Source organism: Mastigoproctus giganteus, chromosome 4 (genome assembly GCF_048544385.1).
Source record: "Mastigoproctus giganteus isolate SK-2022 chromosome 4, ASM4854438v1, whole genome shotgun sequence".
NCBI classification, from domain to species: domain Eukaryota; kingdom Metazoa; phylum Arthropoda; class Arachnida; order Uropygi; family Thelyphonidae; genus Mastigoproctus; species Mastigoproctus giganteus.
In genome coordinates, this window is record NC_143578.1 from 104,518,049 (window position 1) to 104,540,248 (window position 22,200).

The 22,200-nt window shown below is 36.3% G+C and overlaps 1 protein-coding gene across 1 annotated transcript in view; it reads right to left on the reverse strand.

The window, feature by feature from the left end:
• LOC150086960 (KICSTOR complex protein SZT2-like) overlaps positions 1-22,200 on the reverse strand; it is a 1,378,951-nt gene that overhangs the window by 1,160,994 nt on the left and 195,757 nt on the right. Inside the window, exons 13-14 of the mRNA XM_090372336.1 lie at positions 21,483-21,626; positions 363-428 (exon numbers count right to left, since the gene is read on the reverse strand). Coding sequence (XP_090228462.1) covers positions 363-428; positions 21,483-21,626 — 210 coding nt within the window. The remainder of the gene's footprint in view (positions 1-362; positions 429-21,482; positions 21,627-22,200) is intronic.

The following is a 22,200-nucleotide window of genomic DNA, read 5'->3' on the forward strand; positions in this document are numbered from 1 at the left end:
GTAAAAAAAAGACCAATTTTCAATTGTAAACCTGGCCGAATGGAAAACCCTCACATGCCAGACATGGCTCATGGATACTTTGCTGAGTGCTAATGTGAATTTCTTTTTTTTCTTCTATGGATCATCCTAATCACTCTCTATCATTTCCTTATAATGCACTTATTATGATAAATCTTCAGTGAAGCAATACTGGTAAATAATCAACTAATAATATTCTTCCTAATTAACAATCCCAAACCATATATAAATTAGTAATAAAAGGAGAATCATCATTCTAGATAACCATTTTCTATGTGAGCAAACTCAATTGCATGCATTTGTGTTAAAAATATTCTTGGAATTAAAGATATTCTTATACTTACCAGATACTGATATCAAGTACACATATCCGCTTCCAGAATGATGCAAACTGAGTATGGGCAGAATTCCTGAGAGTAAAAGAATTAGATAAAATTAAATATTATATATATATATATATATATATATATATATATCAATTTTTTAGTTAATTACAATACCAACTAGATAAATTGGAGAATTAGTGGGGAAAGTATACTCATTAGTTCAAAGGGCCAAGTTTAGGTAACCTAAGTTGGACTTCTTTGTTGTACCGTATAAATAAACACATAAAATAAAACAAAATAAAAATAAAATGAAATAGTAAAATTAAAATAATAATATAGCTAATTATAGATATATGGATACATTGAATGGAACTTTAACTAGGGCTAGCTCCACTCAATATATCCCATCAATAATTATCTGAGGCTATCTGTTTCTGTTTGCCATTTGCCAGTTTTTCTATGTTCAAATATACTGAAATTTACTGTGAATATATAATAAAATTGGCTTAATTACTTTAATATACCTTAAACTTAGCAGAAAACTGGCAGAACTGCTAGCCCAACAGATAGCAGGGAAAATTAATAATAATGGAAGTTATTCTGCCAGTTTTCTGCTAAATTATGAGTGACATTGCCAATTGGTCCATTGCCTTCCTCAGGAAACAGTCTCTGACTCTTCGAACCAACCTCTCTGCCTAAGACCTGAACGTGAGTGACTTTATCCTGTGCCACATTCAGTGCAGTACATTCAATATTTCTACTTTTGATCTTCATCCAGTTATAGAGGTGGATGTGTTTAGCTTTGGCTTTTGCAATCTGGTGTAAGTCAGAAGTAAGCTAGAGACCGACATTATAATTACAGGAATAAGCTAGAGACCGACATGACAAAGTACAAGGCAAAACAAAATTATCCACCAAGTGGTGGGAACAGTTCCCAATCGTTCAGGTCACCGAACAGTGAAGATATAAGCAACCAACTACAAAGAACAAAGAATACAGGCACAAACTGAACCAGAACTGCAGAAGGAACCAAGTACAAGAACTAAAACCAACGGCAGCAAAAGTGGACTCAGACGAGGTCAATGTGTATCCAGAATGGAGGAAAGCCCTAGCAGAATTAGAAGAAATGGATCCCTAAAAACCCACACCATACTGAAGCAGAAACTTGGCAGAATCCTGTGGCCTTAACTTCAGGGGCTCACATTTGGTGAATATGGGCTTGGCATACCCAGGGTCCTGAGCTGAATATCACCATTCTTCTCTTTCTTGGTGATTCCTTTCTACTTCTGACTCTTGTTTTCTCTCTCTCTCTCTCTCTCTCTCTCTCTCTCTCTCTCTCTCTCTCTCTCTCTCTCTCTCTCTCTCTCTCTCTCTCTCTCTCTCTCTGGGGTAATTTATAATTTTTTTTTTTTTTTTTTTTTTTTGCTGGTGCAGCATAAGCCTCAGGCTTCCTTGCACCATATGGCTAATAATAATAATAATAATAATAAATCACAGACCACTTAAATCGGCAAATAATGCCGGATTACCTCAACAACAAAAGTGTAACACTAGAAACAATCCACATAGTCTTTTACTGAGCCATTGTAGCAGCCAGGGTCTGGAAAATTTACTGCCACAAATTTACCACCGCATCAGTTTATCGCATAAACAATTACCGCCAGCAATTTACCGACGTGTCAATTTATCGCATTTTACCATCTAGAAGCAATGAGATGTGTTTGGTCAAATCATAAAAAGTTATTTTTTATTTAAATTTCTGCCTTAAGCTATGATTAGCATATTTTTGGAATTCTATGAACTATGAGGGAATAGTACAGAAATAAAAAAAAAAAACACATGTATGGAAATATGTAATTTAATACACAGTAGGTAGATTATGTATTTTAACAGTTACATGTATCACAAAAATAGTAAAAAATCCATTATTTGAACAATATAACAATTGGTTAATTTTAAAATAAACTAATTATAACATTAGGTATGTCATAGTACACTGGAAAAATTCAAAATGAATGTTTATGCAATCTTCAGAATCAGTCACGTTGGGATAATTAATTACTAAGAAACTAATATTTACAACACAGTATGTAAATTATTAATAAGAAATATTATGCGCTATACCTCTTAGATAATCAACAATATCATCCCGTTCATCGTATGCACTAACAAGCTTTTTAATTCGTTCAACATAATCGCGATACCTTTTTTTTTTTTGTTGCCCAGATCACTTCCACTTAAATATTGTTCAATGCACATTTTGTTAATACTTTGTTCTTTTTTAATGCAATCAATAAATTTCCAAATGTTGGGATGATAAGCAGCAACTTGTTCCTCAAATCCTCTGTGCCACCCTTCAACAGAATTATTCGTCCTTGGTAATCCTTCAAGAACAAGCTGGTGCATGTTCCACATTTCATGGGAATACATTGGTGGTCGATGAAGATGTCATCTGGTTGGGCGTCCAATCCATGTATCCTCAAAATAATCAACAACTTCTAGCGATTCTGGATCGCTTAAAATTGTTGATTATTTTAAATATTACTTTAAATTTGCGAATTTTGGCAGCAATTGTCAAAATTCGCATATTTAAAGCAAAATTAGCATCAGTTTCATAATGTTGTTTCAATCCATTATTCTGAATGGAACCAAAAATACATTGTGAAAAGTGGAAAAAACAACCCTGTTGCGAAGAGTCGGGAAAAACTCTTCTGGCCATCATCGCCGTCTCAAGACGGTTCCAATACTTTCAGCTGCTGTAGTAGAGATACATACGTTTCCTCAGACTTGTTAGGCAATAATGCATAAACTAATGGAAGCGATATTTTGTCCTTGAATCCATGTATCGTATAAAGTTGATAAAAAAGTAAGGGAACAGTTTTGAAAGTCCCATCGGCATACCAGTGTTCACTTCGCGCTAACATCTGCAAATTTCTTTTCGTACTGAAAATTAACATACCATTGTCCTCGGGTCCAGAATCAAATTGTAGAAACAATTCTCCATTGCATGATGTTTTATATTCTTCTGTAAAAACTATGTCTCTACGATACGTTGGAAGAACTGGACCATCAAAATTTCGATTTCTTATATTTCGAATCGTTCGTTTCATTGTATCTACACTTGGAAGCTTAGGGGCTGCTGCTTGGCTACAGATTCTCGAAACATTTGAAATAATATTATGAGGCGTATTATTTGTTGTTTCTGCATAAGTTCGAATGGTATCAAGAAGTTGTGCTGCCTCAACTCCTGCTGCGTCTCCACAACGATTGTGCTCCTTTCATGTTTTAACGATTGTGTTATCTACCGTAGTAACTCGAGCGGCACATTTGGTTTTTCGATAATTTTGACACTTCCAGTGAATTTTTGTTTCATTTTGCCTGTCTTTATAAAACAAATGTCCACTAAAGCACAATTTCAGGTTTCCTTTTTCTGATTTCAAAAATTCCACCGACATAATGCGTTCACAAACTCAAAAGGATGAAAAATAAACTCAAAATAAGAAAATGTTGTGATTGTAAGAGATTATAAATATATAAGTACCTCCCTAATCAGCATGCCCTACCCCCATCCCCGAAATATAAGAAATCTTCACAATGTATTTTTGGTTCCATTCAGAATAATGGAATGAAACAACATTATGAAACTGATGCTAATTTTGCTTCAAATATGCGAATTTTGGCAGCAATTGCCAAATACACGAATTGGATGCCCAACCAGACGACATCTTCGTCAACCACCACAGTATTCCTATGAAATGTGGAACATAAACCAGCTTGTTTTTGAAGGATTACCAAGAACAAATAATTCTGTTGAAGGGTGGCATAGAAGATTTGAGGAACAAGTCGCTGCGTATCATCCCAACATTTGGAAATTTATCGATTGCATTAAAAAAAAAAAAAACAAAGTATTAACGAAATGCGCATTGAACAATATTAAGTGGAAGTGATCCGGGCAACAAAAAAAAAAAAGTATCACGATTGTGATGAACGAATTAAAAGGCTTGTTAGTGCATACGATGAACGGGGTGATATTGTTGATTATCTAAGAGGTATAGCACAATATTTCTTATTAATAATTTAAATACTGTGTTGTAAATATTACAGTTTCTTAGTAATTAATTATCCCAACGTGACTGATTCTGAAGATTGCATAAAAAATCATTTTGAATTTTTGCAGTGTACTATGACATACCTAATGTTATAATTAGTTTATTTTAAAATTAACCAATTGTTATATTGTTCAAATAATGGATTTTTTACTATTTTTGTGATACATGTAACTATTAAAATACATAATCTACCTACTGTGTATTAAATTACATATTTCCATACATGTGTTTTTTTGTTTTTGTTTTTTTATTTCCGTACTATTCACTCATAATTCATAGAATTCCAAAAATATGCTAATCATAGCTTAAGGCAGAAATTTAAATAAAAAATAACCTTTTATGATTTGACCAAACACATCTCATTGCTTCTAGATGGTAAAATGCGATAATCTGGCAGCAGTAAATTGCTGGCAGTAAATTTTCCTAGACTCGTAGCAGCCACCTGGATGAATGGAAGAGAAACCGTGAGGAACAACAGATTACAAAATGCAACGCCAAGGAACAACCAGATTACAAAACACAGAGACAGGGAACGACCTGCCTGGGAAAGAAGACTATAGCAGAAAGCAGAAGAGATAAAAGTGGAGATAGGCCAACTGATCCAGTATAAATGGAATAACAGAAGCAAGAAGCTCATCAGTAAAAGCAAAGGCTATCTGCAAGAAAGAAAACAACCATAGCAAACAGGAGACCTATAATCAGAAGATTGAAGAATACCTTGACAACCTCAAGCAGAAATTCCTGGTACTCAGAGAGAGACTTTGCTGTTACAGGGAGTATGTCCAGAGGAAAACACAAGGTGCTGTGGGAATAAGAAAAGGGAGGGGGCAAGACTGTTCACATTAGAACAAACACAAGATAGTCTAAAGTGATGAGAACACCAAAAGCACTTTGCCTAAGGTTCTTCTGTTCCCAATCATTCTGTTCCATGTTGAAGTGTTTTATGAATTGAAATGTTTTGCGAATGTAGTAGCTTGTTAAACCAGAGCCAAACAATAAGTCTACTGAAGGAATAGTTCCAATGTGTTACTAGAATCCAGTATGTTATAAAGATGTCTTTGCTAATGCAATATTATTAATCCTAAAACAGATCGATATTGTTGTTATGAACAGAAACCTTGAAGCAATATATACATGCCTTTACTTTTACACAAACGAAAACATGTATACAAACCTGCACGGAGTGCAGGTTTGTGTACATGTTTTCTTTTGTTATAATAAATGTTATGTGTTACATAATGTCTCATTCTCTCTGCCTATATTCTCATACATCAGTAGAAACAAGTACAAACTAGTAAACGTTAGAGTGGGAATTGATAGACAGTCTGTGATCACTGAAATCTTAAAATCACAATGTGATCCAATGCTGCAGCGATTAAGTGCTAGAACAGCACTTAATTTGCCGAGAGCATGGATTTTGTCCTAGCCCGACGATCATCTCATTTAGAACAATTATCATTGGAGTAGTAATGTGGCCATAAGTCAAGGGGAATAAACAAGAAAGAGAGAAACCAACAGAGAGCCCTTGACAATGATGCAGTCTTACCAGTTAGAACACAAGGAAATAAAGGCCCACCTGACAGAGAAATACCATCAGAAACTGAGAAGCCTGCTATAATCAAAGTTGAATGGTGTGAACATGGTCATAGCCATAAACACCTATACAGTCCCAGTAATAACATACTCCTTCGCGATCGCAGATTGGACACACACCAACCTGAGGACATTGAGATCTACCAGGATAATGATGACCAAGAGCTGCCAACACCACCCGAAATCAGCCATCAAGAGACTGACCATAGCCTAGAAAGGAGAGAGTGGATTGATTGACCTCAGTGAACATGAGAAGAAGGTGATAAGAACCTGTGAGATTCCTTCCAGGAAAACACAGTACCAATCCATCAAGCCACAATAAAGAAAGATAGACGACACACAACGCTCAACCTTAATAAGGTGGCTCCACTCATACAGAGAGAAAAAACAGACAGAAAGATGGACGAAGACAGCACTCCATGGCAGAGACTACAGTGATTTCCATCAAGACTACATAGATAAGACAGCTTCCAGTGCATGGTTCATGGACAGGAGGCTCTTCACCCAGACCAAAGGATTCATGCTTGCCATCCAAGACTAGGTAATCAACACCAGGAACTACAGGTCCCAAAGTGGCAGATGACATATGTTGAAAATGCCACCTGGCCCCCAGAAAAAATCCAACACACAACTGCGAGATGGAGGGTGATCACCCAGATGGAGTACACTCTCACACAACCAGGTCGCCAGGATAATACACCAGAAGGCAGCACAAAAATAACAGTTGATCAAAAAAAGTACGCCATATTCAAGTACAAACCTTGGGCCATACTAGAGACCCCTACTTACAAATTATCCTGGGACAATGCTATAATAATGGATGAAATGATCCAGCACAACAGACCAGACATAAACCTCACCAACAAGAAGGAAACTGCTACCTACTTGATCAACATAGTGGTACCCAACACCAGCAACCTTCAGAAAACCTGAGAGGAAAATATAAATGTGTTCACAGACATATAATAACAAGTGAAAGAAATGTGGCATATGAAACAAGTAATGACCATTCCGATCACTGTATCAACAACATGCAAGATGCCAATGAGCCGCATAAGAACCTAAGTAGCAATAGTCCTTGCAAAGAACACTTACGTGAAACTATAGAAAGCTACAATTCTGAACACCTATAGGAACAGTAATACAGTTCCTTGACCAACAGTAACAATAATAGTAACCAGACACAACCAACAACTGCATGTGCTTGGTACAAGTATCCTTCACAGTGAGCAAAAAAATCCCACAAAGGAGAGAAAAGGTTTTATAATAATAACAATGTAGATTGCATAATTATGTTGTGGCTATTATTCAATTTGTAAATATTATTCTAGTCTAGTGTTCAGGAGTCACCCTGCCTACGATGCAACATATGTTCATACTTCATCTTAGATCTTAAAAGAATAATTGCCAGTAAGTTTTCAGACAATGTTTGAAAATGTATATAATGTTATGCCATAAATGTAGTAGCCAAACTTTTATTTTCAGAAGCTGGAGGAAAGCAGGTGATTCTTTTATATCCAGACCTGAAAATTTAAATTAAATTTCACTGACAACATATGCAAAGGTAGAGTAAAAAGGTACAGTATAGGGCAGGGCATCAACAAAATTCTTTACAAAACTAAAATGTTACTGTATAAACAGGATACATAATATAAAATTCAAACACCTTAGAGGTGTTTGAGTTTTATATTATGTATCCTGTTAAAAACATCAAGTTTTTATTCACCAGTCATAAATTATATGCATTGTAGTAGAAGGCAGCATAATTGCAAAACTGGAACCAGAGCACATTTTGAACTTTTGCACAATGAGTTGTAAAGTATATGTACCTTTCTTCTTTGGAGAAGGTATTGGCATAGCGTTGGGTATCTGGACACATTAAAGAATTTCCCTACATCCTCCAATTGCAGAATTACAATGTTGGTGACTTGATTTTCCACAAGTGGATCTCCGCCATATGTCCACAAAGAATTAGCATTAGTAGAGGCATATAATGCAAGAAAGCAAGCTTGTACGGCATCAGCCATACAAAAAAAAAAAAAACCACTTCCTTTTCACCTATTCATTCACTCCAAAAATTTGTCCAGTTCTTCCTTGAATTTTTTAAACTATCAACTTCCAAACATTTATTCAACTGTCTTTCCTCAATTCAAATTTATACCTGCTCAGGTGCATAACCTGAGCAGAAGAAAGAATCACATCAGCATTCAGCTTGCTCAAACCACTCAAGGCCTTGTACACCTCAATCAGATCACTAGCAGGTGCCTAGTCTCCAGATGCTCCAATTTGCAGAAATTAAGCCTTTCTTTGTAAGAGCACCTGTTTCTTCCCCTTGCTGCTCTTGATGACTTCTCTGCCTTCATTTTAGTAACACTACATCCTTCCTAAAATGAGGCCTCCAGATCTGTATGCAGTACTCAAGGTGTGGCCTGACCATTGCCTTATACAAAGGGATAATCATCTCCTTATTCCTGCTAGCAAAATTCCTGTATATCATTGGCAAGATCCAATGAGCTGCTCTGGTGCCTCTCTGCATAACTCAGAAAGCAATATCTGACTGTACAATTACACCCCCCAGGTCTTTTTCATTCTGTACTACCCTGAGTTTAGTACCACACATTTGGTTCATTTCTCTGGGGTTACTGCTACCCATATGCAGTACTTTGCATTTGCCGATGTTAAACTTCTGTTGCCACTTCTCAACCCATCTGCCCAACTTTTCTAGATCCTGTTGCAGTAGCATACTGTCATTAACAACTCTGCCAACCTTTGTATCATCTGCCAACTTCAACAATATCACTGATAAATAAATAAAACAACAGTGACCCCAACAATGAACTCTGGGGGACTCCATTAATAACATTAGTTCACGAAAAGCAGTGTCCACTGATTACCACTCTCTGTCTTCTCCCACTCAACCACCCTTTTATCCATTGTAGCAACTTCCCCTTAATGCCATCATGCTACAATTTGTACAGTAGTCTTCCATGGCCAACAGTATCAAAAGCTTTCCTGAAATCCAAGTATATGATATCAAAATTATTTTTTACATCCAGTTCCTTTGTGACCATACCATACATTCCACTCAAATTGGTCAGACAAGACTTCCTCTTAACAAACCCATGCTGTGTCTGAATTATTATTGCAGTCTTGTCTAGATGGATGATCCCACAATGCTTCTTTAACCCGTGACTCATGTATTTTCCACAGAACAGAAGTTAAAATAGCAGATCTGTGATTACTTGTGTCACCATTTGATCACCCTTTGTGAACTGGAGATACATTTGCACATCTTCGGTCCGTGGGGACCGCTCCTGAGTCAAACGATGCTCTCATAATTATGGCTAAGGGTTTGCTTACTTCATTTGCCACCTCCTTTAATATAACTGGATAGATCCCAGGTGCCTTCTTAAGTTTAACTTCAACAATTTCTCCTCCACTTTGCTCTCAGTTATTACAAAATCATTTAACTCCCTTTTAGAGTTTAATAAACTTCTCTTCTCCACTTCCCTACAGAATTCCTCATATGTGAATGTAGATGCAAAATACTCTGAGTCTGTCAGCTATCTGAGCAGGATATCATCAACAATCAAACCATTGATTATATATCAATGGTTTGATTGTTGTTCCCTAATCTGATTTGCCCCCTTCCTTCTAGAATTTATATAAGTAAAGAAGTCTTTGCTGTTTTTCTTTGCATCCTTTGCCAAATATTTCTTGTAACCTGCCTTTGCTTGGCTAGCCCCTTTTGTGACTTGATTACAGACTGGCTTATATCTACCACAGGTTTCAGCATCACCTGATAATTTATATGCACTTCATGCATTTTTCTTCTCTGCCACGAGTCTCATTAGTTCATCTGACATCCATTTGGGCCTAAACCTTGAACAGCATTTCTTAGTTGGTATGAAAAGTTTAGTAGCTTCCAAGATTAATTCCTTGAATGCTTCTCATTTTGAATTTGCTGCAGGTAACATGATCAGTTGGTCATATTGTATAGAATTTTTAAAAAAAATCAGAGACCACTGTAGTCACCTTTACCTTTACCCCTGATGGTAGTTACATTTGACTACAAATTGGAAATTCACTATAAAACTATCAATGATATTTCACAATACTTTGTCCGCAGTAGTGAATTACAAAGGTAAAAGTAGGAGTTGCACTGATTTAATTGTATCTCATTGTGAAGGTGGTCACAATGTGAGATACAATAAAATAGACTGATACTACTGTTGTAGTTCACTACTGCAAAACAAGTATTGTGAAATATCACTGATAGTTCTGTAGTGAATTTCCAACTCATAGTTTATTATGCCTTGTGCATTTATTTTTTCTTAGTATTATTACTACGTACACCATTTGGCATTTCTTATATTGTGGAGTTATACTTCATAACTGTGTTGCCATGACTGCAACACGTGGGTACCTACCTGCCCACTGATGATAGGCCAATAAGCCTTGAAAAAGTAAGTTTGGAGGTATCCCCGTCAGGAATAAGTAACAATAGTATTCTCCATTGGTGAAGCGTTACTTATTCGAGGTAGTGAAATATCATGGTAACTCATTGTGAAGGTAGTTCCAATATGAGATACAATTAAATCAATGCCACTCATACTACTGTTGTAGTTCACTACTACGAAGTATTGTGAAATATCACTGACATTTCTGTAGTAAATTCTCAGTGCATGAATAATCACTACTGATAATCAGATCAAGAGTATCACTCCCTCTGATTGCCTCTCAAACATGCTGCTGTAGAAAACAATCATCCAGTAAATCCATAAAAGTCTTCCTAGTGTGCAAGTGACCAACCTACAAGTTCCAGTCAATATCTGGTAAGTTAAAATCCCCCATTATAAGAAATTCTGAATTACTGGCCCACTATTTCTCTGTATAGCTGTTCATTGTACTCATCAGTCATTGTGCCTATAACACACTCCTACTCTCATTTTTGCTTCCCCAGTGCTTATTCCCCACCAAATTGACTCAACAGTGCACTGTCCACCCACATCAACCGGATGCACAGCTTTAGATTTTATGTGTTTCTTAACTAACAGTATAACCCCTCCTCCCTTCCTATCCTGTCTATCCTTTATGTACATATTGTATTCCTCAAATTCCAATTCTGCATTCCTTATGTGTGGGTGAAAACACGTCTGTGGTGTCTTGACCAGCACTTCAAATTAATCAAAATTGACTATACTAATACCAATGGTATACAGGCAAGTATACATGCACCTGTTCTTACTCTTAGTTACCCTAACACAGCCAAGGTATTTACTTGTTTCATGATGATTCCCAGTAGTTCCTGAAATCTCCAGCAACTTGCTTTCCAGGCTGTGCAAAAATCACTTCCACCTCTGCCTACTGTTAATCTATTAGTCTGTGAATCCTCCAAGCTAGCAGGTTTCCAACTCACTTTTTTTTTCTTTTTTTTTTTATGAAAACCCCAAACACAAGAGGTATTAGAACCTATAGTACTTGGTACCGGGCTTGGTTGGAGGTTGAGAAGACGAAAGAAGATATTTGTTGACATTAGACTTGAACATCTGTAGACTGTAATTTTCAGGAAAGACATATGAAGGAAGGTTGTTCCAGAAAAATGGCACTTGAATGAATAAACGAGGAAGATGAAAAGTTCATTCTGCAAGTTTGAAGTTGGACAGTAAATGGATGTTGGCTAGTGGCGGCACGTGTTCAGACTGTTTTGAAAAAGAGAGCAGGAATAATAGAAGCCAATTCAGACGATTAGTGCCCATGGAAGTATCTGTAGAAAAGGCATGCAGCAGAAACAGTACGTCAATGAGACAGCGAGTGGAGAGACTCTGTTAGACAGGAGTCATTAATTAACCTAACTGCCCTCTTCTGAATGTAATCTAGAAGCCTGAGAGAGGTTTTTGGGACACCGTTTCAGATGTGGGAACAATATTCGATGGTAGGCGGATTGGTTGTACAGAGTGAACAGCTGTTTGGAAGAAAAGTAACATCAAGAGCGAAAGTGAAAACCAAGTTTTTTAGATGCAGAGGAAGCAATATTTGTAATGTGCTTGTGCCAAGCATAATTAGAAGTCAGGGTACTCCCCAAAAGAGATATATCAACTTGCCTAGAAATTGGAGTATCACCAAACATAAGCATAGGAGCAGAAGAATCCTTTTTGCAAGATATAAGACAAGACTGAGTTTTAGAAGGATTGAAATCAACTAAGTTGTTTTTGCCCCACTGGAGAATTACCTGGAGATCGGCATTTAAAGAATTGGTAGCAGATATTCAAAAAGTTGAAGCTGATTGAGCAGGGCAAGGTTTCTCAAAATGGAAAGTGGAATGCAATGTGCTATCATCAGCAAAATTATGGATAGGATTCCCTGACAATGGAAGAAGGTCATGGTCATTAATATACAAGAGGAAAAGAGTGGGGGAAAGAACTGAACCTTGGGGCACACCAGCATTAGTAGAGAAGTTAGAAGACAGAGAGCCATCTACCATCACACTCAGTGAGTGATCAGAGAGAAAACTGGATAACCAATTACAAAACACAGTTGGCAAACCATAAGATGGAAGCTTGTTTAGAAGGCCTTCAGGCCAAACACGAACAAAAACCTTTGAGATGTCAAGAGCCACTGCTCGTGTTTCACTGAACTTTTACATTGAATTTTTCCATAAATAGGTAACATAAGCCAGAATATCACCAGTGGATCAACACTGATGAAATCCATACTGGTGATAGTTGATCAGACAGAAGATTTCTAGGTAGTTTAAGAGTTGGCAGTTAATGTATTTCTCCACTACTTTAGAAAGAGGTAGAAGTAATTTTTTTTTTTTTTTGGTAGTTGTTGGCGCATAGGCTTCTGTGGCCATAATGCACCTCCCAAGGTTTTTGCAGTACTTTGATCCAAGCCCGAGGCGGGAATCGACCCCGACCTTACAGTTGCCAGGCAGGCACTTTACCCACCCGGCTAGCCCGGTCGGCAGTAATTGCAATGGGACGATAATTAGATGAGAGGGATTTGTCACCCTTTTTAGGAACTGGCTGGATATGAGTAAATTTTCAAGCAGAAGGAAAAACTCCTTTGGAATAAGAAAGTGAAAAAAGCGGCAAAGAACAGGAGTAAGTTCAGGAGCACAGGTTTTGAGAACAAGTGGAGAAATACCATCAGAACCTGGAGCTTTCTTAGCATAAAGATTGTTCAAAATTCTTCTGACATCCTTTTGTCAGAAGACCACAGGAGCCATTGAATGGAGTGTGCTAGGAATGGTGGGAGGTGTTTTACCAAGATCATTAATACATGAGTTGGAAGTAAAATGGGATGCTAGCAGGTCAGCTTTATCTTTGGACGAAGTGACAACAGAACCATCTGTTTTTGATAGATGTGAGAGCAGAGATGGGCAAAAGTTGTGGCCAATAGCTTTGGCAAGAGACCAGAATGCTCGGTTGCCGTTAGGGCAAGAAGCAAGTTTTCTACGCTTAGCCTGTTCAAAATCTAGTTTGGACTGATTAATAACTGCTTTACAATTGTTGCAAGCTTTGGTGTAGAAAGAAAATGAAACTGAAGAATTGGAAACAAGCCAATTATGATATGCAACATTCTTCTCTTGAACAGCCTTAGCACATTTATTGGAAAACCAAGGTTTAGATCATAGGTCCCAAACTTATTTGTCCTACCGCCCCTTTTCAGAAAAAAAATTACTCAGCGCCGTTCTGGAAATCTATCTTCTTTAAGTGAACAAACAGAAAGATATAGTAAAAAATTTGCGCTTTATATGTATCTATATATCTACCTACATCTTAAAACAGTAAATAAATATGTTGTAAATAAGACACCTTGAAGCTTGAAATTATAAAATTATTTATTAAAATCAATCATAGTAACATTCGCATTACACACAGAAAATTAAGATAATGAAGGATAATATGAAAATAAAAATTACGAATAACATTAAAAATGATCCTAATGAGAAGGATGAACCTGGTGTGCTGCTATCAATGTAATAATCCTCGACTATTTTTGCAGCAGTATTCTTAATCACCGTGATTCGCTATTTGCAGTCGGTTTATTTTTTCTGTTAACAAATTTGTGACTGCACTAAACCCACGTTCCACTAAATATGATGAAGGAAATGCAATTAAAAACTTTTGTATTATAGCTCATAATCCAGGATAAACTGTAAGTATCTGCTTTTGCAACCAGAATTGTTGGTAGCCATCTCTGAATTTAAATTTCAATTCTTCATTTGTTGTTACATCTATCAGTTCTTCTTGTAATTTTGGAGATTCTTCTGTGTTTGTACTTGAAAAAGTATTCAGAACCCAATCGGGTATGTTCATTTTTAAAATATCTTCAAATCGTTGATTGAAATCAGAATGGAGAGCATCCAAGTGCTGACAATAGGTAAGTAAGTCTTCATCATATTTTTCTACAGTTGATAAATTTGGAAACTAGCTTAATTCCCCTCGTTCCTAAATTTTGTTTGTACAGAAGAAGTTTTGCCACAAACACAGAAATAACAGCTTTTGTTTTCATTAAATTCAGCTCATCGCCTTGAAGTTGTAGATTTGTTTCATTAAATTTGTTAAACAAGTCTGTCAAATGAGCTGTCATTTTGGGAATCAATCAAGTTGGCTCGTAAAGCATCATCTTTGTTTCCTAGAAACTCTAGCATAGAGTTAAAGAGATTATAAAACCGATTCAAAGAGGTACCTTTTGATAGCCAACGAACTTCTGTATGAAGCAGCAAGCGATTGAATTCTTCATCGTTTTCAATACAAAGTTGTCTATACAATCTGTCATTCAATGAATTGATTCTGTTGATTGATTTAATGACATAATCTAATGACCTATGTAGGCATTCACTCAGATATTTGGCAATTAAATGTTGACGATGGATGACAAAGTGTACAGCGAATGCATTTGGCACCACCTTTTTTAAATATGCAAGAAACCCCCTATAGCGCCCTATCATCGCTGGAGCACCATCAGTAGCAACTGACAAGATATTACTCAGGGGTATTTCTTTTTCTTTAAAAAACTCTTCCAATGAAATATCGATTCTCCTTTAGTATCAGTTTTCAAATTTTTAGCAAATAATAATTCTTCATAAATTTGTTCTTCTTTTATGAATCGCACGTATGCCAAAAGTAAGGCTTAATTTCCTGGAAAAGTTGACTCATCAAGCTGTATAGAGAACTGGGATGTTTTTAAATACTCACAAAATGAGTCTCAACATCTTGAGCCATTTCATCAATTCTTCTTTGCGCTGTATTATTGCTCAAAGAAATTTTATTGCTATGCTAGCATGTGCAGCATAGTGTGTATTACCTCACTTACAGCTGGTACAATTAGTTCTTCACCAATAGTATGCAGTTTCCCATTTTAGCAATCATTAACGAAATGTTGTAAGAAGCACGCAACCCATCGTCATCTTGTTTGCATGCTGTTGAAAAGAGTTTTACCAATGTCGGTTGTTTCAAATGTTTTTCTTTAAGTGCTTGAAAATAAAATAAATCCTTATCTTTTTTATTAGCATGAACTTTTGTCAAATGTTCTCGTAGTCTTGAAGGTTTCATAGCTTCATTTGATAAAACTCTTTTGCAAATCAAACACATTGGTAATATATTGTTTGTAGGCGATTGAATAAAGCCATAATTCAAATATTCAATACTATACTGTCTACATTTTTTCTTAGATTCGGCCATAATATTATCCGTAGAAAAAAAATTATATAATTAATATTGCTCTAGTCGGAACCAAAATTCTTTGCAATAGTTGTGTTATACTTATTAGAATAGTGTCCACACGACATCAGTGATTTTTGCGTAAGATGGCAAAAGACAAACAAACAAAAATACTAATGAAATTAATAAACTGGGTTTTGTTCTTTGCTCAGCACTAGATATATTTATTTGATATTAAATTGTCAAATATCAAATTAAATTTATCAAGAAATAATTAATTTAAAAATATACATTAATATGCAATTAAGAATTGGTTAATAGTTTTTATTCAATTTTCCGTTATTTATATAATTGTTCCTTCTTAACACATGCCTTATTTACCAATTAACACTGATGATTCAATAGATAGAAATAAATATTAATGGTTAACAGTTTTTTTTTATGATTTCATTAATAATGCAATAAAAATATTTTATTATTAGTAAACACTAGAAGCCATAGAAATGTACAGTAGATATGTAAGAAAATGTATAAAAATACTCAGATGTAAATTGCTGTTTTATTGAAACAACAATAATACAATTTGCTTTGTATGTGATCCATAATCCGTAAATAATGAATATGAATTAAAATTTTTGAATTGAATACTATTACACTTGCACTATTGTTAACTGCTTGTCACACAATTCAAAAACAATCTAAACTAGATTTCATACATGACGCCTATTTATAATATCGTATTCTCAAGTCATTACACGCACATATTCTGGCTGATGGAAGCTGGACTCACTGACAATGCCTGACACACTCTCCTACCTGTACTTGCTTGTTAAGACCTATCGGCGTACTTGACCGCCAATCGGTTATAACTTGCATTTTGTGTGTTTACCTGGAAAATAATGTTACACTATGTTACACAACAGGTGAAATGCGTACAAATAGTTTTTTCTAAATTTTCTTATCTTCTCTTCCTTCTTTATGCTTTCACCGCCCCCTTATTTTTATTAAACGCCCCCCAAATGCACCCGAGGCTACTATCATCCCCTTGATTGTTCCACTGCTCCCTAGGGGGCGGCATCGCCCACTTTGGGAATCAGTGGTTTAGATAAAGGAGATTTTAAAGTGGAGTGTCTAATAAAGGATTCCATTCCTACAAGAATAATTTCACTGACACGATCTGAGCAAACATTGACATCAGAAGTTTTGAAACAATAATCCAACCAAAGAAAAGAAATCTCACAGGTCATCCCATTTTGCATTCTTGTAATGCCAAACAACTCGAGGTTGGGAATAGCCATGAGATAAAAGATCCATTGGAACTTTTATCTCATGGCTTATATCTCATGGCTTTTATCACTTTTATCTCTTACCAAGTTGTGATCTGAGGTGCCTAAAGGAACACTCACTTCGACCATGTACTTAGAAGGATCATTTATGAGAAAAAGATCAAGCGTATTGGCTGTATGGTTAGAAATGTCCGGTATTCTTGTAGGAAAATGAACAATCTCTGTAAGGTCATTAGTAATTGCAAAAGCCTCAGTATCTTGATCAGCTGGATCTGTGTGACTAGAAAACGGAAGCCAGATGGAATTATGGACATTAAAATCACCAAGGAAAATTACCTCACTGGAGAAAGTCAAGTTGCAAAGAAAGGAAATCAAAGAGCTCCAAGTGATTAGTAGAGTTGGGAGAATGGTAGAGACAACAGATGAATTTGACACAATGAGGTAGAGAGATTTTAAGCCAGAGAAGATTGAAAAGAGGAGATTCGAAATTACCAAGTCTCTGACAGGGAATATCGGAACAGACATATGCACAAGTAGCACCTTAGAGGCGAAAGGAATCGTACAGCGAATAATTTGGACAACTGAGATGAGCAGTAGTTGAATCAACCGATAACTGAGGAGTAGTTGAATTAACCGATAACCACGGACATCGTTGAGATCAGAATTGAGACCATCTATATTTGTGAAATGAACCAGGAAGTGTTTGGGAGGTTTAGATCTTTTCCCATATAAGCTTACTCTATTAGTTTGCCAATTCGTGATGTATTCAATAGTAAGAAAAAGTGGAGGGTACATGCTGTATGGAGTAATGAAATTTTTGGATATGGCGTATACATGGCTAGGAACATACCCAGATCCTTGACATATCGTGACCTCGACAATGCCTCCCGCATACACGCTACTCAGACTCTCTCTAGTCACTATCTGGCAGAGAGAGGTAGCAAGACTATACACTAGCTGATCCGGATGCCTCCTAGAGAGTTACCAATAGGTTCAGTCCGGTGTACTAACTAGCGACAGGCCTGTGAACACTGTTTTAGAGCTGTACCCTCAAAATGTAAGGAAGATTGGATCTCGCCATGATGTTCATCATAACCTCAAAAGTCATCAGTCAAGTCATACTGCATGATGGAAGAGATAGGGAAGGGTTGACCGGAACTTAGCTCTAGAGACTAAACATGGGTTCCACCACTTCAAGCCTCCAATAAGCAACGTGGTGGTATTGCACCGGTTGATGAGAGTCATCTACCACCTAGTATTGCCTGGTAACACAGAGGGGCGGCATTCCTCCATGTGGTGTGGGCGCCACACCTCGACCCCCTGCTTACGTTGGTTCATACCTTGGTCACCCACAGTGTTTGTGCATGGAGGTACCCAGGATTACTAACAGTCCCACCATCGTGAAGGTGCAAGCAGAGGATCTGGCTGTCACAGACAGTCTGGACTTCGCCAAAATTGGGTCCACTTGACTTGAATGTCACCCGAATATCAGTTCCATCAGCGTTTTAGACTCGCAGGTAGCAAGTACAGCTTGTCTGGCTTAACTGAGAGAATGTCTGTGACAACCTCAAGGACCCTTAACATAAATCTCCAGCAACTTGCTTTCCAGGCTGCTGCTCATTGCAATAGAAGCAGTGCAAGAATCACTTCCACCTCTGGCTGTGGCTACTGTTACTCTATTAGTCTGTGAATCCTGCCCCCAAGCTAGCAGTTTTCTGACCCACCTAACATTTCCTCAATAGCATGCACCCTTTCTATTTAAGTGTATCCCCTCCCTGTAGAAGCGATATCTCCTGTTAACAAGTACAGACTATGCTGAGAAAAATTCTAACTCTTGAGCCTTGCACAGTCTCTCCAGGGCCAAATTGATTGACAAGACTCTCATCATGTACTCCCTCCTGTCATGTCTGGGCAGAATTGCAGACACTTTCAAATTTAAAATTTAACCCTAACTCGTGACTTTTTTTCAATGCTGACCTGTATTTGTTAAATAAGTCCGCAGATCTCCTACACGTAATGTTATTAGTGCCAACATGTACAAACGTGTATCATCTTTTGTGCCCTTAAAAGATCATATCTTCTCTACAGCGTCATCAATTGTTGCCCCTGGCAGACATAAGCTGTTCCTATTCCACCTATCCTTTTTGCACAATATATTTCCCGTTTTCCAAATTTTATACATAACTGAACACAATGTTTTCTGAAAACTGGAATCGAAGAGGAGAATGGATTTTGTGGCCACACAATCCTTCGATGAGATCCCTTCAGATTTTTCTCTCTCGGCTTCATGAAAGACCAGGTGTATGTTCACCCATTCGAGAACCATTATGGAACATATGTATTTGTGAAGCAACTGGCCACGTTAACAGAATATGAATGCCTCTAATTAAAACTTGAAGGTATCGTCTATCACCCAGACATGGTATTTTACAGGTATGTTTTATATCTGCTAATTACATAATATTTTTTTTTTTTTTTTTTTTTTTAGATTTGTAAAGAGATTTGTGGATACTTTGTATACTCAGAAACATCACAACTATAATTTGTCTGTAGATTGCTTCGTGGACTATCCATTAGATACCACCAACTGAATATCATTCATTCAAGAAGAACAGTATTACTCTCCCTTTTCAGAAATAATGAGTCAAAATTCTGTTTATAATGATGGTTCTGCTGTCCTTAACTTTCAAGAGCATTTCAAGTTTCAGGAGAAAAATAAAATCTTTTGTCTTGAACTCTCTTTTTTCATGATTTTAGCAATACTGTTGACTATGAATAAGTCAGAATTATCCTTCATATTCTGTCTGCTTTGGTGAATAACTTCTAAAATGGAAGTGGAAAGAGAAGATTTAACTGTTGGTCTAGCAATGGTCTAACAAATTTAGACAGTGCACCTTTCAACATAACAAGGAGTAATGACCTCAGTAAAGAGAAGTGAAGAATTTTTGAAGAGCTGTCCTCATTACAATTAAAGGAATAAGCAAAATTTTTTATACAGGACAGAAGAGAGAAACAATATGAACAATCTTGCTCAAGTCAAGACCTTGAGTAGACCTTACCTTTTATTCCTACAGTTTAGGCCTGGGATAGCTTGAAGTATCCTGCAGACCCAGAAAGCCAGTTGTACTTGCATACATACAGACATTGAGCAGCAACCATAAATTTGGCATTCTTTGCAATTGAGTGAGGAGAAAAGATTCCACAAAAAATTGTCTTTGGTAAGCAGTATCTTTACAATGCCTTTCGGCATCAATCTTCAGTTTATTAAAAATCTTGAGTGTCTTTGCTGGGAAGCATCGCTGAAGACTGTCAAGCAAGATGAGCAAACAGAGAGGTGGGCTTGAGAGGGTGCACAATTATGTTGTTTATTTTTGTTGATAATCCTGCTGTATATGCAATTAGAATATTGTATCCAAGTATGGAGGCTATAACTAAAAGAGAACAAGGAGTTCTTGAAAGAGTCAAAGACAGTCAACCCAATTGGTGAGATAGGCAAAAGAACATCTTTGGAAACATGACCACATCATCCCTTCAATCTTGTCTATCCTTCCTTAATATATTATATATACCATAATGAAACTCATCAACCCTTATTTCTCGGTAACACTATATTTTCGTTAGCCTTATTATATCAGCATAAGTTGCCATTCATTTTACTGATAAACTCCACATTACTGTACACAGTTAAGACTAAGTGTTTTTATCGAGTTTACTGCCCTGTCAAACCCCTTGAAGTTGTTTAATCTTGTTTCCCCTAGCATTAGCTTCCCATTCCTTTGAAACATTGCTACCCCTCAAACATCTTGCTAATATCATATGTATAATATGTATTATGCTATCAAGTTTATGTCATTAAATACATATATATATATATTCTATATGTTATAGAGTTCACACTATACTTATGCTCATTAAATTATAAGTTAATTATAATAGCTAATAAAATTATCTTATCAATGCCAACCTACATGATTCAAACTTTTGAAATAACTATTTATCACAATTAGAATTCCCCAGCCACTCACTATATTACACAGTTACAAGACACGATATTCATGCCAAATCACCAATACAAAGGTTTTAGCATTAGCATTAGTAGAGGCATATGATGCAAGAAAACAAGCTTACACAGCATCAGCCAAAAAAAAAAAAAAAAAAAAAACTTCCCATTTCACCCATCCATTCAGGTTCTACATGCATTAAGTAGTAACTTAGTCTTTAGCACTAGGTATAAATACAATTTATCACATCACACGCATGCCTCGCTACGTGATTTATAAATACAGAATCAGAAGCCTTACACAGTCAAATATACTTATACTAATTACACCAGTTTGAAAATTTGGATTAGCACTCTGCAATTCTTTTTGTTCTGTAAATCTTATATCTTTCTGAAAATTTCACAATAAGAAGATTACTGTGATAAAAACTAAAATCAAACAATATTCACTAGGAATTTGTAAATTTCCCCATACTTACTTGGATGACAGGAGAGGATTACTGGAATTTGTTGGAAGATAGAAAACAGGAACTCCGTTCTTGATATTCTCTGGAATTGTGTAATATACAGGACTGTGGGAAAAGGAGTGCAGGTGAACCAGCAGTTGATCAGTTTGGGTTAGACTGCAATGATATGAAAATACATTTATTTAACACTAAGAGTTTAATGTTTTTAATGCAAGTTATGGGTGTTTTATTTTGATATTCACTATTCTATCATTTTCTGAATTTCTACTTGGCAGTGAATTTGATCAATAGAACAGCTACCTAAAACCTCGCCTCACCCCACTGGTCAGTCTCATACCAATATCAATAACTCTTAATAAAAATATTAATATCAAACCTTCAGCACGCAAAGTACTGTTTTATCACAACTATAAAATATAACATGTTCCTTGTCTATTTAAGTATTTGTCTTCTCTACAAGTAATTAGGAGTCTAAACTTGAACCACAGAATATTAACCTTTAACCATATTGCTCCACCAACCCTATATTAGGATCAATCAAAATATACATCGACTGAAAGCAAAGGCTCAAAACAAATTTGGATCGGATATTCAAAACAACCTTTTATTACGGCAAAAATTAATGGAGCTCCCTGTACATTTGAAACATTTCAGATAAGCGATGAATTGAATACAAAATCACAACCTGTGATTATGCACCAACAAGGGAAAAAAAAACTCAATATTCAAA